This window comes from Salvelinus namaycush, chromosome 19 (assembly GCF_016432855.1).
Source record: "Salvelinus namaycush isolate Seneca chromosome 19, SaNama_1.0, whole genome shotgun sequence".
NCBI lineage: Eukaryota > Metazoa > Chordata > Actinopteri > Salmoniformes > Salmonidae > Salvelinus > Salvelinus namaycush.
In genome coordinates, this window is record NC_052325.1 from 2261418 (window position 1) to 2274955 (window position 13538).

A 13538-nucleotide genomic window follows, 5' to 3' on the forward strand; every position below is an offset into this window, starting at 1 on the left:
AGAGCGTCCGTTACAGTCCACACAGACAGAGCGTCCGTTACAGTCCACACGGAGACAGAGCGTCCGTTACAGTCCACACAGAGACAGAGCGTCCGTTACAGTCCACACGGAGACAGAGCGTCCGTTACAGTCCACACAGAGACAGAGCGTCCGTTACAGTCCACACGGAGACAGAGCGCCCGTTACAGTCCACACGGAGACAGAGCGTCCGTTACAGTCCACACGGAGACAGAGCGTCCGTTACAGTCCACACGGAGATAGAGCGTCCGTTACAGTCCACACTGAGAAAGAGCGTCCGTTACAGTCCACAGAGAGACAGAGCGTCCGTTACAGTCCACACGGAGACAGAGCGTCCGTTACAGTCCACAGGGAGACAGAGCGTCCGTTACAGTCCACACGGAGACAGAGCGTCCGTTACAGTCCACACGGAGACAGAGCGTCCGTTACAGTCCACACGGAGACAGAGCGTCCGTTACAGTCCACACGGAGACAGAGCGTCCGTTACAGTCCACACGGAGACAGAGCGTCCGTTACAGTCCACACGGAGACAGAGCGTCCGTTACAGTCCACACAGAGACAGAGCGTCCGTTACAGTCCACACAGAGACAGAGCGTCCGTTACAGTCCACACAGAGACAGAGGGTCCGTTACAGTCCACACAGAGACAGAGCGTCCGTTACAGTCCACACAGAGACAGAGCGTCCGTTACAGTCCACACGGAGACAGAGCGTCCGTTACAGTCCACACGGAGACAGAGCGTCCGTTACAGTCCACACGGAGACAGAGCGTCCGTTACAGTCCACACGGAGACAGAGCGTCCGTTACAGTCCAAACGGAGACAGAGCGTCCGTTACAGTCCACACAGAGACAGAGCGTCCGTTACAGTCCACACAGAGACAGAGCGTCCGTTACAGTCCACACGGAGACAGAGCGTCCGTTACAGTCCACACGGAGACAGAGCGTCCGTTACAGTCCACACGGAGACAGAGCGCCCGTTACAGTCCACACGGAGACAGAGCGTCCGTTACAGTCCACACGGAGACAGAGCGTCCGTTACAGTCCACACGGAGATAGAGCGTCCGTTACAGTCCACACTGAGACAGAGCGTCCGTTACAGTCCACAGAGAGACAGAGCGTCCGTTACAGTCCACACGGAGACAGAGCGTCCGTTACAGTCCACACGGAGACAGAGCGTCCGTTACAGTCCACACGGAGACAGAGCGTCCGTTACAGTCCACACGGAGACAGAGCGTCCGTTACAGTCCACACGGAGACAGAGCGTCCGTTACAGTCCACACAGAGACAGAGCGTCCGTTACAGTCCACACAGAGACAGAGCGTCCGTTACAGTCCACACAGAGACAGAGCGTCCGTTACAGTCCACACAGAGACAGGGCGCCCGTTACAGTCCACACAGAGACAGAGCGCCCGTTACAGTCCACACGGAGACAGAGCGCCCGTTACAGTCCACACGGAGACAGAGCGTCCGTTACAGTCCACACGGAGACAGAGCGTCCGTTACAGTCCACACGGAGACAGAGCGTCCGTTACAGTCCACACGGAGACAGAGCGTCCGTTACAGTCCACACGGAGACAGGGCGTCCGTTACAGTCCACACGGAGACAGAGCGTCCGTTACAGTCCACACGGAGACAGAGCGTCCGTTACAGTCCACACAGAGACAGGGCGTCCGTTACAGTCCACACAGAGACAGGGCGTCCGTTACAGTCCACACGGAGACAGGGCGTCCGTTACAGTCCACACGGAGACAGAGCGTCCGTTACAGTCCACACGGAGACAGAGCGTCCGTTACAGTCCACACGGAGACAGAGCGTCCGTTACAGTCCACACGGAGACAGAGCGTCCGTTACAGTCCACACGGAGACAGAGCGTCCGTTACAGTCCACACGGAGACAGGGCGTCCGTTACAGTCCACACGGAGACAGAGCGTCCGTTACAGTCCACACGGAGACAGAGCGTCCGTTACAGTCCACACAGAGACAGGGCGTCCGTTACAGTCCACACAGAGACAGGGCGTCCGTTACAGTCCACACAGAGACAGGGCGTCCGTTACAGTCCACACGGAGACAGGGCGTCCGTTACAGTCCACACGGAGACAGAGCGTCCGTTACAGTCCACACGGAGACAGAGCGTCCGTTACAGCCCACACAGAGACAGAGCGTCCGTTACAGTCCACACAGAGACAGAGGGTCCGTTACAGTCCACACAGAGATAGAGCGTCCGTTACAGTCCACACGGAGACAGAGCGTCCGTTACAGTCCACACGGAGATAGAGCGTCCGTTACAGTCCACACGGAGATAGAGCGTCCGTTACAGTCCACACTGAGACAGAGCGTCCGTTACAGTCCACAGAGAGACAGAGCGTCCGTTACAGTCCACACGGAGACAGAGCGTCCGTTACAGTCCACACGGAGACAGAGCGTCCGTTACAGTCCACACGGAGACAGAGCGTCCGTTACAGTCCACACGGAGACAGAGCGTCCGTTACAGTCCACACGGAGACAGAGCGTCCGTTACAGTCCACACGGAGACAGAGCGTCCGTTACAGTCCACACGGAGACAGAGCGTCCGTTACAGTCCACACAGAGACAGAGCGTCCGTTACAGTCCACACAGAGACAGAGCGTCCGTTACAGTCCACACAGAGACAGAGCGTCCGTTACAGTCCACACAGAGACAGAGCGTCCGTTACAGTCCACACAGAGACAGGGCGCCCGTTACAGTCCACACGGAGACAGAGCGCCCGTTACAGTCCACACGGAGACAGAGCGTCCGTTACAGTCCACACGGAGACAGAGCGTCCGTTACAGTCCACACGGAGACAGAGCGCCCGTTACAGTCCACACGGAGACAGAGCGCCCGTTACAGTCCACACGGAGACAGAGCGTCCGTTACAGTCCACACGGAGACAGAGCGTCCGTTACAGTCCACACGGAGATAGAGCGTCCGTTACAGTCCACACTGAGAAAGAGCGTCCGTTACAGTCCACAGAGAGACAGAGCGTCCGTTACAGTCCACACGGAGACAGAGCGTCCGTTACAGTCCACACGGAGACAGAGCGTCCGTTACAGTCCACACGGAGACAGAGCGTCCGTTACAGTCCACACGGAGACAGAGCGTCCGTTACGGTCCACACGGAGACAGAGCGTCCGTTACAGTCCACACGGAGACAGAGCGTCCGTTACAGTCCACACGGAGACAGAGCGTCCGTTACAGTCCACACAGAGACAGAGCGTCCGTTACAGTCCACACAGAGACAGAGCGTCCGTTACAGTCCACACAGAGACAGAGCGTCCGTTACAGTCCACACAGACACAGAGGGTCCGTTACAGTCCACACAGAGACAGAGCGTCCGTTACAGTCCACACAGAGACAGAGCGTCCGTTACAGTCCACACGGAGACAGAGCGTCCGTTACAGTCACACGGAGACAGAGCGTCCGTTACAGTCCACACGGAGACAGAGCGTCCGTTACAGTCCACACGGAGACAGAGCGTCCGTTACAGTCCAAACGGAGACAGAGCGTCCGTTACAGTCCACACAGAGACAGAGCGTCCGTTACAGTCCACACGGAGACAGAGCGTCCGTTACAGTCCACACGGAGACAGAGCGTCCGTTACAGTCCACACGGAGACAGAGCGTCCGTTACAGTCCACACGGAGACAGAGCGCCCGTTACAGTCCACACGGAGACAGAGCGTCCGTTACAGTCCACACGGAGACAGAGCGTCCGTTACAGTCCACACGGAGATAGAGCGTCCGTTACAGTCCACACTGAGACAGAGCGTCCGTTACAGTCCACAGAGAGACAGAGCGTCCGTTACAGTCCACACGGAGACAGAGCGTCCGTTACAGTCCACACGGAGACAGAGCGTCCGTTACAGTCCACACGGAGACAGAGCGTCCGTTACAGTCCACACGGAGACAGAGCGTCCGTTACAGTCCACACGGAGACAGAGCGTCCGTTACAGTCCACACGGAGACAGGGCGTCCGTTACAGTCCACACGGAGACAGGGCGTCCGTTACAGTCCACACAGAGACAGGGCGTCCGTTACAGTCCACACAGAGACAGAGCGTCCGTTACAGTCCACACGGAGACAGGGCGTCCGTTACAGTCCACACGGAGACAGAGCGTCCGTTACAGTCCACACAGAGACAGAGCGTCCGTTACAGTCCACACAGAGACATGGCGTCCGTTACAGTCCACACAGAGACAGGGCGTCCGTTACAGTCCACACAGAGACAGGGCGTCCGTTACAGTCCACACACAGACCGTATTGGTCTCTGTAGAACTGTAGTAAACCTTATTCAGCACCGTATTGGTCTCTGTAGGACTGTAGTAAACCTTATTTCAGCACCGTATTGGTCTCTGTAGGACTGTAGTAAACCTTATTCAGCACCGTATTGGTCTCTGTAGGACTGTAGTAAACCTTATCAGCACCGTATTGGTCTCTGTGGGGTGATGGTGAATATACCACACATTGTATTTCTCTCTGTTTCCTCAGATGGCTGCCTACTTTGGCCATTCTGTGGCAGCGACCGACATCAATAACGATGGGTAAGTAATGATGGGTACACTGACTCCCTTGTCCCAAATGTCACCCTAATCCCTTATATAGTGCACTACATAGGGCAGAGCCCTATTGACCCTGGTCAAAAGTAGTGTACTACGTAGGGCAGAGCCCTATTGACCCTGGTCAAAAGTAGTGTACTACGTAGGGCAGAGCCCTATGGACCCTGGTCAAAAGTAGTGTACTACGTAGGGCAGAGCCCTATGGACCCTGGTCAAAAGTAGTGTACTACGTAGGGTAGAGCCCTATGGACCCTGGTCAAAAGTAGTGCACTACGTAGGGCAGAGCCCTATTGACCCTGGTCAAAAGTAGTGCACTACGTAGGGCAGATTGGCCCTGGTCAAAAGTAGTGCACTACGTAGGGCAGAGCCCTATTGACCCTGGTCAAAAGTAGTGAACTACGTAGGGCAGAGCCCTATGGACCCTGGTCAAAAGTAGTGTACTACGTAGGGCAGAGCCCTATGGACCCTGGTCAAAAGTAGTGTACTACGTAGGGCAGAGCCCTATGGACCCTGGTCAAAAGTAGTGTACTACGTAGGGCAGAGCCCTATTGACCCTGGTCAAAAGTAGTGCACTACGTAGGGCATAAGGTACCATTTGGGACATGGGCTCTATCTTAGTAGTTTGTGACCTCTTTACAGTCTATCCAGGGTCGTGTTCATTGGTGCAAAAGGAAAGCAAGCGTTTCTTATTGGTTAAGTTCAGGTAGTTTTGTTTGTTTGTTTTGTTTGTTTTCTTCGGTTTAGTCAACACGGCGTTGCTCCTGGAGGATGTGTGTTGATGGTAAATAGAGGGCCTGACTTATACAAACTGTTGGGAACAGCTCAAGGCGATAGATGTTCTCATCCGGTAGCAGAGCTAGCTAATTAATCTCTAGATGAAGACACAGTCGTGACCGTAGACGGGTAATGATACAGACTCTCCAGACTCCTGACTGCTTTCAGATGCAGTTGAATTATCTTGGCAGATTTTTTTTTGGTAGGTTATTTCAAGAGTTCTCAAACTATTTTTTTTGCGGCCCGCGAGGACCCCTTTTGTGATAGCAAAATTCAGAACACATCTTGAGTGGGATTCAAATAGCGTACAAGGAGTTTTACTGTGAGTTCAGCAATGCATGGCTGGATGAAACAAGTCTCGGGCCTGGAAAGGGACATTTTAAAGGCCTGCCTCTTGGCATGGGAGATTAACATATTGCAGTTTTCAAGCAAATTTCCTGCAATTTTACACATTTGTCACGGGGCAGATTTTTTGTTGTTGTTGCAGCTTTAAAGCTAATATCCTGCAATAACACACATTTTTGCCAGAAAAAGCTTCAATTACAGTGTATTTATGTAAAAAAATAAATCAAACAAAAACTTTGGCTGGAAAAACAAGTAGTATTGAGTCGAGAAATGCATTATTGGTCGATACCAATATCCCTGTGAGCCTCCCAGGCCCAACTTGCTCAGGAATAAAAAATGGTAGGAAAATAATATTATATTGTATTGTATTACACCTTCTAAACATATTCCACGGATCCCTTGGCCAAAATGTGTTTAATATGTTGTTGTTAGTCCGAGAACCCCGGGGTTATATCATTTACAGTTGGTAATAGATCACTTTAACATGAGGGAATATTATGGTTAGATCAGGGCCATTAAACCCTAAATAAATTGTAACAGAACAAAGGCTTGGTTTAGACTAACCTTATTCCTGGACTAAAATGCACTTCCAATGGAGGATCTTAGTCCAATACTAGGCTGAATCTACAGTAAGTGTGTGAAACCAAGCCAAAAATGTTTTTAAAACATTTAGTCGCTCAAAAGTAATTGGACAAACTAACATAGGCATCAATTAAATTATGAATTTTGATACTTGGTTGCAAATCGCATGGAGTCAATAATTGCCTGAAGCTGTGTTTCTTCCCTGGTGATGCTCTGCCAGGCCCTTTACTCCAGCGGCCTTCAGGTCCTGCTAGTTCTTGGGGCGTTTTGCCTTCAGCAAAGGGAAATGCTCAATGGGATTCAGGTCAGGTGATTGACTTGGCCATTGCAGAACATTCCACTTCTTTGCCTTTAAAAAAGTATTGCGTTGCTTTCGCAGTACGCTTCGGGTCACTGTCCATCTGAACTGTGAAGTGCCGTCCAATGAGTTTTGAAACATTTGGCTGGATCTGAGTGGATAATTTAGCCCTAAACACTTCAGAATTCATCCATGCTGCTTTTGTCAGCAGTCACGTCATCACTAAATACAAAGGGAACCAGTTTCATTGACAGCCATACATACCACTACCTCCTGAGTGGCGCAGCGGTCTAAGGCACTGCATCTCACTGCTAGAGGCGTCACTACAGACCGTGGTTCGATTCCAGGCCATGATTGGGAGTCCCATAGGGCGGCGCACAACTGGCCTAGCGTCGTCCGGATTTGGCCGGCGTAGGCCGCCATTGTAAATAATAATTTGTTCTTAACTGACTTGCCCTAGTTAAATAAAGGTTAAATTAAATAATTTAAAAAAGGAAACCTCCACCGTGCTTCACAGAGGAGGTGGTATGCTTCGGATCATGAGCAGTCCCTTCCCTTCTCCGTACTCTTCTCTTCCCATTATTCTGGTACAAGTCGATCTTTCTCTCATCTGTCCATAGGACGTTGTTCCAGAACTGTACAGGCTTTTTTAGATCGTTTTTTGGGGGGGCAAACTCTAATCTGGTCTTCCGTTTTTTAGAGGCTTACCAATGGTTTACATCTTGTGGTAAACCGTCTGTATTTACTCTGGTGAAGTCGGCTCTTGATTATTGACTGACACAGATACACCTACCTCCTGGAGGGTGTTCCTACCTCCTGGAGGGTGTTCCTGATCTGGCCAACTGTTGTGAAAAGGGTTTTTATTCACCAGGGAAATAATTATTCTGTCATCCACCTTGGTCTTCCAGGCCTTCTGGTGTTCCTGAGCTCACCAGTTCTGTCTTTTTAGGAATGTACCAAATAGTTGATTTGGCCACAATGTTTTTTACTATCGTTCTGATGTTTTTTTTTTGGGGGGGGGGGGGGGGGGGGGGGGGGATTTGTCAGCCTAATGATGGCTTGCTTCACTGGTAGTGACAGCTCTTTTGACTTCATGTTGAGGGTTAACAGCAACACATTCCAAATGCAAATGCCACACTTCAAATCAACTCTAGACATTTTATCTTCCTACTTGTACATGAACTAATGAGGGAATAACATACACCTGGCCATGGAGCAGCTGTGCAGACAATTGTCCAATTACTTTTGGTCCTTTAAAAAGGGGGAGGGACCACATATAAAAAGTGCTGTAATTCCTACACCGTTCACCCGATTTGGATGTAAATACCCTCAAATTAAAGTCTGCACTTTCAGCTCATATTCATTATTTAATTTAAACTCCAATGTGCTGTGGTAGACAGCTAAAATAATAATAACTTGGTCAATGGCCAAATATTTATGGACCTGACTGTATGTCTCCCTCTGTCTCTCCTTAGGCTGGTGGATCTGTTTGTGGGAGCCCCTCTGTTCATGGACCGTGGTAGTGATGGGAAGCTGAGGGAGGTGGGCCAGGTGTCTGTGTTCCTGGCGAAGGGAGGCTTCTCCTTCCACACACCCATCACACTGAGTGGGACAGAGATCTACTCACGCTTCGGCAGTTCTATCGCCACACTGGGGGACCTGGATATGGACGGCTTCAACGGTATGTACGAGGCCTTAACGGTATGTACGAGGCCTTAACTGTATGTACGAGGCTTCAACGGTATGTACGAGGCCTTAACGGTATGTACGAGGCCTTAACGGTATGCATGAGGCCTCAACGGTATGCATGAGGCCTCAACGGTATGCATGAGGCCTCAACGGTATGCATGAGGCCTCAACGGTATGCATGAGGCCTCAACGGTATGCATGAGGCCTCAACGGTATGCATGAGGCCTCAACGGTATGCATGAGGCCTCAACGGTATGCATGAGGCCTCAACGGTATGCATGAGGCCTCAACGGTATGTACGAGGCCTTAACGGTATGCATGAGGCCTCAACGGTATGCATGAGGCCTCAACGGTATGCATGAGGCCTTAACGGTATGTATGAGGCCTCAACGGTATGCATGAGGCCTCAACGGTATGCATGAGGCCTCAACGGTATGCATGAGGCCTCAACGGTATGCAGGAGGCCTCAACGGTATGTATGAGGCCTCAACGGTATGCATGAGGCCTCAACGGTATGCATGAGGCCTCAACGGTATGCATGAGGCCTCAACGGTATGTATGAGGCCTCAACGGTATGCATGAGGCCTCAACGGTATGCACGAGGCCTCAACGGTATGCACGAGGCCTCAACGGTATGCACGAGGCCTCAACGGTATGCACGAGGCCTCAACGGTATGCACGAGGCCTCAACGGTATGCACGAGGCCTCAACGGTATGCACGAGGCCTTAACGGTATGTACGAGGCCTTAACGGTATGTACGAGGCCTCAACGGTATGCATGAGGCCTCAACGGTATGCATGAGGCCTCAACGGTATGCACGAGGCCTCAACGGTATACACGAGGCCTCAACGGTATGTACGAGGCCTCAACGGTATGTACGAGGCCTCAACGGTATGTACGAGGCCTCAACGGTATGCATGAGGCCTCAACGGTATGCACGAGGCCTCAACGGTATACACGAGGCCTCAACGGTATGTACGAAGCCTCAACGGTATGCATGAGGCCTTAACGGTATGCATGAGGCCTTAACGGTATGAGGCAACTTCAGGCTGCCTGGTTCTTTAACAAAATATCAGAAACTTTCCGAAAGTTCACAGTTTTTTTTTATAGAAATCCCGGTTGGACAAAAAAAAAACCAGAGAGGAAGTCTGTCAGACATGACTGTTACCATAGACGAAGTCTGTCAGACAGTGACTGTTACCAGAGAGGAAGTCTTTCAGACATGTACGTTACCGCAGAGGAAGTCTGTCAGACAGTTGACAGACGTTACCCAAGAGTAAAGTCTGTCTGACAGTTAGACATGACGTTACCAGAGAGGAAGTCTGTCTGAGACAGTTAGACATGAGCGTACTACAGAGAGGAAGTCTGTCTGACAGTTAGACATGACGTTACCAGAGAGGAAGTCTGTCAGACAGTTAGACATGACGTTCACAGAGAGGAAGTCTGTCAGGACAGTTAGACATGACGTTACCGAGAGGAAAGTTCTGGTCAGACATGAGGTTACCAGAGAGGAAGTCTGTCTGTACAGTTTAAACATGAGGTTACCAGAGAGGAAGTCTGTCTGTACAGTTTAAACATGAGGTTACCAGAGAGGAAGTCTGTCTGTCGTTAGACATGACGTACCAGAAGGAGGAGTCTGTCTGACAGTTACATGACGTTACCCAGAGAGAAGTCTGTCTGACAGTTAGACATGACTTACAAGAGAGGAAGTCTGTCAGACAGTTAGACATGACGTTACCAGAGAGGAAGTCTGTCACATGACGTTACCAGAGAGGAGTCTGTCAGACAGTTAGACATGACGTTACCCGAGAGGAAGTCTGTCAGACAGTTAGACATGACGTTACCAGAGAGGAAGTCTGTCAGACAGTTCATGAGTTACCAGAGAGGAAGTTGTCCCCAGACTGTCCCACCACTCCTGTCAAGACATGACGTTACCAGAGAGGAAGTCTGTCAGAACAGTTAGACACCAGACATCCATATCTCTCTTGTTAAACAAGTGAAAAGTACTTAATTAATTATCTTACTCACCAGACACTTTGTGTCACTGTCGGCAGCTTTGCAGCTCTTTTCCTCTGGGTGGAGATCTGAGGGCTGATGTACCAGGGTGGCGTTAAACGTGATGACGGGCCTCGGCCCTGTGATCAAAGGTCAGAGGTGCAGGCCAGTATGCTTATACAGAACAGTGCCACGGGGGAGTAGGGGGGGGGTCAGAAGTCAGGCCATATCCGTATATCAGACTGAGTCACAGGGGGTGGGGGAGGTGGGGGTGGTCAGAAGCAGGGCATATGCCATATAAGAACAGTGAGCACAGGGGGGGGGTCGAAGTCAAACCATACGCCTATACAGACACTTGATCACAGGGGTGGGGGGGGGGGGGGGGGGGGTCAGAAGTCAGGCCATATGCCATATACAGAACATGCACAGGTGGTTGGGAGTCTCAGAATCAAACCATACGCCATATACAGAACAGTGAAGCACAGGGGGGGGGGGGGGGGGGGGGGGGGGGGGGGGGGGGGGGGGGGGGGGGGGGGTGGGGGGGGGGGGGGGGGGGGGGGGGGGGGGGGGGGGGGGGGGGGGGGGGGGGGGGGGGGGGGGGGGGGGGGGGGGGGGGGGGGGGGGGGGGGGGGGGGGGGGGGGGGGGGGGGGGGGGGTACCCTCAAGTCAACATCAGAGCTTCAATAGAGACTAAGATCTCATTGTGTTGAGGTCAGAGTTCAACCAGTGACCGGTCAACAATCTGACACCGTACAGGGAAGGAACGTTGACAAAGCGTTTCAATAGAAAAAGAGAGCAATCTGGTGTTTTTTTGGAAGTCCTCTAGCAGCACAGGTCTCTGCTCTCACAGCCAGGCAGCCAGCGTGAGAGAAACTCACTCATCTATACGTGGGGTTAGCGTTGCTATCCAAAGGCCGTCGGTCACGACCACAACAACAGAGCTCAGCTATCGGCTCAATTCACCAGTTGATACTTTAGAGTTGTACAGTATTGCATGTCAAATCTATACTGTATACGTCTGTGTTGAGGAACGCCTCTATAATATGGACGATATATTAAGACTTCATGTGGACTTTGTTCACCAAACACATTCACTTTTTAAATGACAAACCGTTATTAAGGCTTAACGTGCCACTAATTGCATACAAGTCATGTGGGATACTTTAGATGAAACAGAAACACCTTGGATGGTTTAGGTGGGTCATGAAGCACGTTACATTGAAGGCATGTGAAACATCAAAGGAAAACACAGCACTACTGTACCTGTATAGAACGGCTTTGTCTGCACCAAATACACCGACTATTAAGTCTGTGGTGGAGAGACAGAGAGAGAGGTAGAGAAGGGAGAGAGAGAGGTAGAGAAGGGGGGGAGAGAGGTAGAGAGAGAGAGTTAGAGAAGGGGGAGGGGGAGAGAGAGGTAGAGAAGGGAGAGAGCGAGGTAGAGAAGGGAGAGAGAGAGAGGTAGAGAAGGGGGAGAGAGGTAGAGAAGGGGGAGAGAGGTAGAGAAGGGGGAGAGGTAGTTAGAATAGGGGGAAAAATAGTTAGTAGGGGGAGGGGGAGAGAGAGGTAGAGAAGAGGGAGAGAGAGAGGTAGAAGGGAGAGAGCGAGGTAGAATGGGGAGAGAGGTAGGGAGAGGTAGAGAAGGGGGAGAGAGGAGAGGTAGAGAGATGTAGAGAAGGGGGGGAGAGAGAGGTAGAGAGAGGATAGAGAGAGGTGGAGGGAGAGAGGTAGAGAAGGGGGGGGAGAGGTAGAGAAGGGGGAGATGGGTAGGGGAGTAAGAAGGGGGGGAGGAGGTAAAGAGGTAGAGAAGGGGGAGGAGAGGTAGAGAAGGGGGGTAGGGAGAGGTAGAGAAGGGGGCAGGGAGGTAGAGAGAGGGGGGGGTAGGGAGAGGTAGAGAAGGGGGGAGAGAGGTAGAGAGAGGTAGAGAAGGGGGGAGAGGTAAGAAGGGGGGGGGGGGTAGAGAAGGGGGGGTAGGGAGAGGTAGAGAAGGGGGGGGTAGGGAGAGGTAGAGAAGGGGGGGGTAGGAGGGGTAGAGAAGGGGGGGGGTAGGGAGAGGTAGAGAAGGGGTAGAGGATAGAAACACATCAGTATAATGACAGCAGGTTTACCAAGCAACAAACAAATCTTTTTTTTTTTTGCTAAGTAAGGGCCAATCCGTAAGCATTCAGGAACCACAAACCCAGGAAAAAAACTAGCAGAGCTGGACTCATTTACGGTTTTTCAACAACACTCCCTCCCGTAAGTAAGCCTCGGTATCCATTCTAGTATCAAACTACCTGGGTATCCATTCTAGTATCAAACTACCTGGGTATCCATTCTAGTATCAAACTACCTGGGTATCCATTCTAGTATCAAACTACCTGGGTATCCATTCTAGTATCAAACTACCTGGGTATCCATTCTAGTATCAAACTACCTGGGTATCCATTCTAGTATCAAACTACCTGGGTATCCATTCTAGTATCAAACTACCTGGGTATCCATTCTAGTATCAAACTACCTGGGTATCCATTCTGGTATCAAACTACCTGGGTATCCATTCTAGTATCAAACTACCTGGGTATGTATTTTGTTATGAAACTACCTGGGTATCCATTCTAGTATCAAACTACCTGGGTATCCATTCTAGTATCAAACTACCTGGGTATCCATTCTAGTAGCAAACTACCTGGGTATCCATTCTAGTATGAAAATACCAGGGTGTATGATCTATTATGAAACTACCTGGGTATCCATTCTAGTATGAAAATACCGGGGTGTATGATCTATTATGAAACTACCTGGGTATCCATTCTAGTATGAAAATACCGGGGTGTATGATCTATTATGAAACTACCTGGGTATCCATTCTAGTATCAAACTACCTGGGTATCCATTCTGATCAATATCGGTGGCTCCGTGCAGGGAGTATCCAAAGCTGGGGGGCATGTAAGAGGAGGCCCACCTCCCCTCTAGGACCTGAGAAGGCACTGGGTCAGGCCCTGCAGCCCTCCCATTGTGGATGTACACTAGGCCGCGGTGCTTCGGCCCGCCGTAGGGTGCAGCTATGGCAATGTCTGGAACAGAGAAACATTACAGGAAGAGGGAGATCATCAACAAACTGTAATGACGGTTTGGTCATTGTCTTCAAACCAGAGGATCTCCCTGAATAGTATGAGGTAACTTTCCCCCAAAAAACCACAAAGCATTCTTAAAGGGTCCAGGAATCCTGGTTAGAGCATTCCCAGTTGGGCGACAGGCTTCTCTCCTCCTGAATCCAGGAGTT

At 51.1% G+C, this 13538-nt stretch overlaps 1 protein-coding gene across 1 annotated transcript in view; it reads left to right on the forward strand.

Moving 5' to 3' along the window:
• The window catches only part of LOC120064520 (integrin alpha-V-like), a 92300-nt gene that overhangs the window by 41332 nt on the left and 37430 nt on the right, over positions 1 to 13538 (forward strand). Inside the window, exons 11-12 of the mRNA XM_039015134.1 lie at positions 4522 to 4574; positions 8064 to 8289. Of these exons, the coding sequence (XP_038871062.1) occupies positions 4522 to 4574; positions 8064 to 8289 (279 nt within the window). The remainder of the gene's footprint in view (positions 1 to 4521; positions 4575 to 8063; positions 8290 to 13538) is intronic.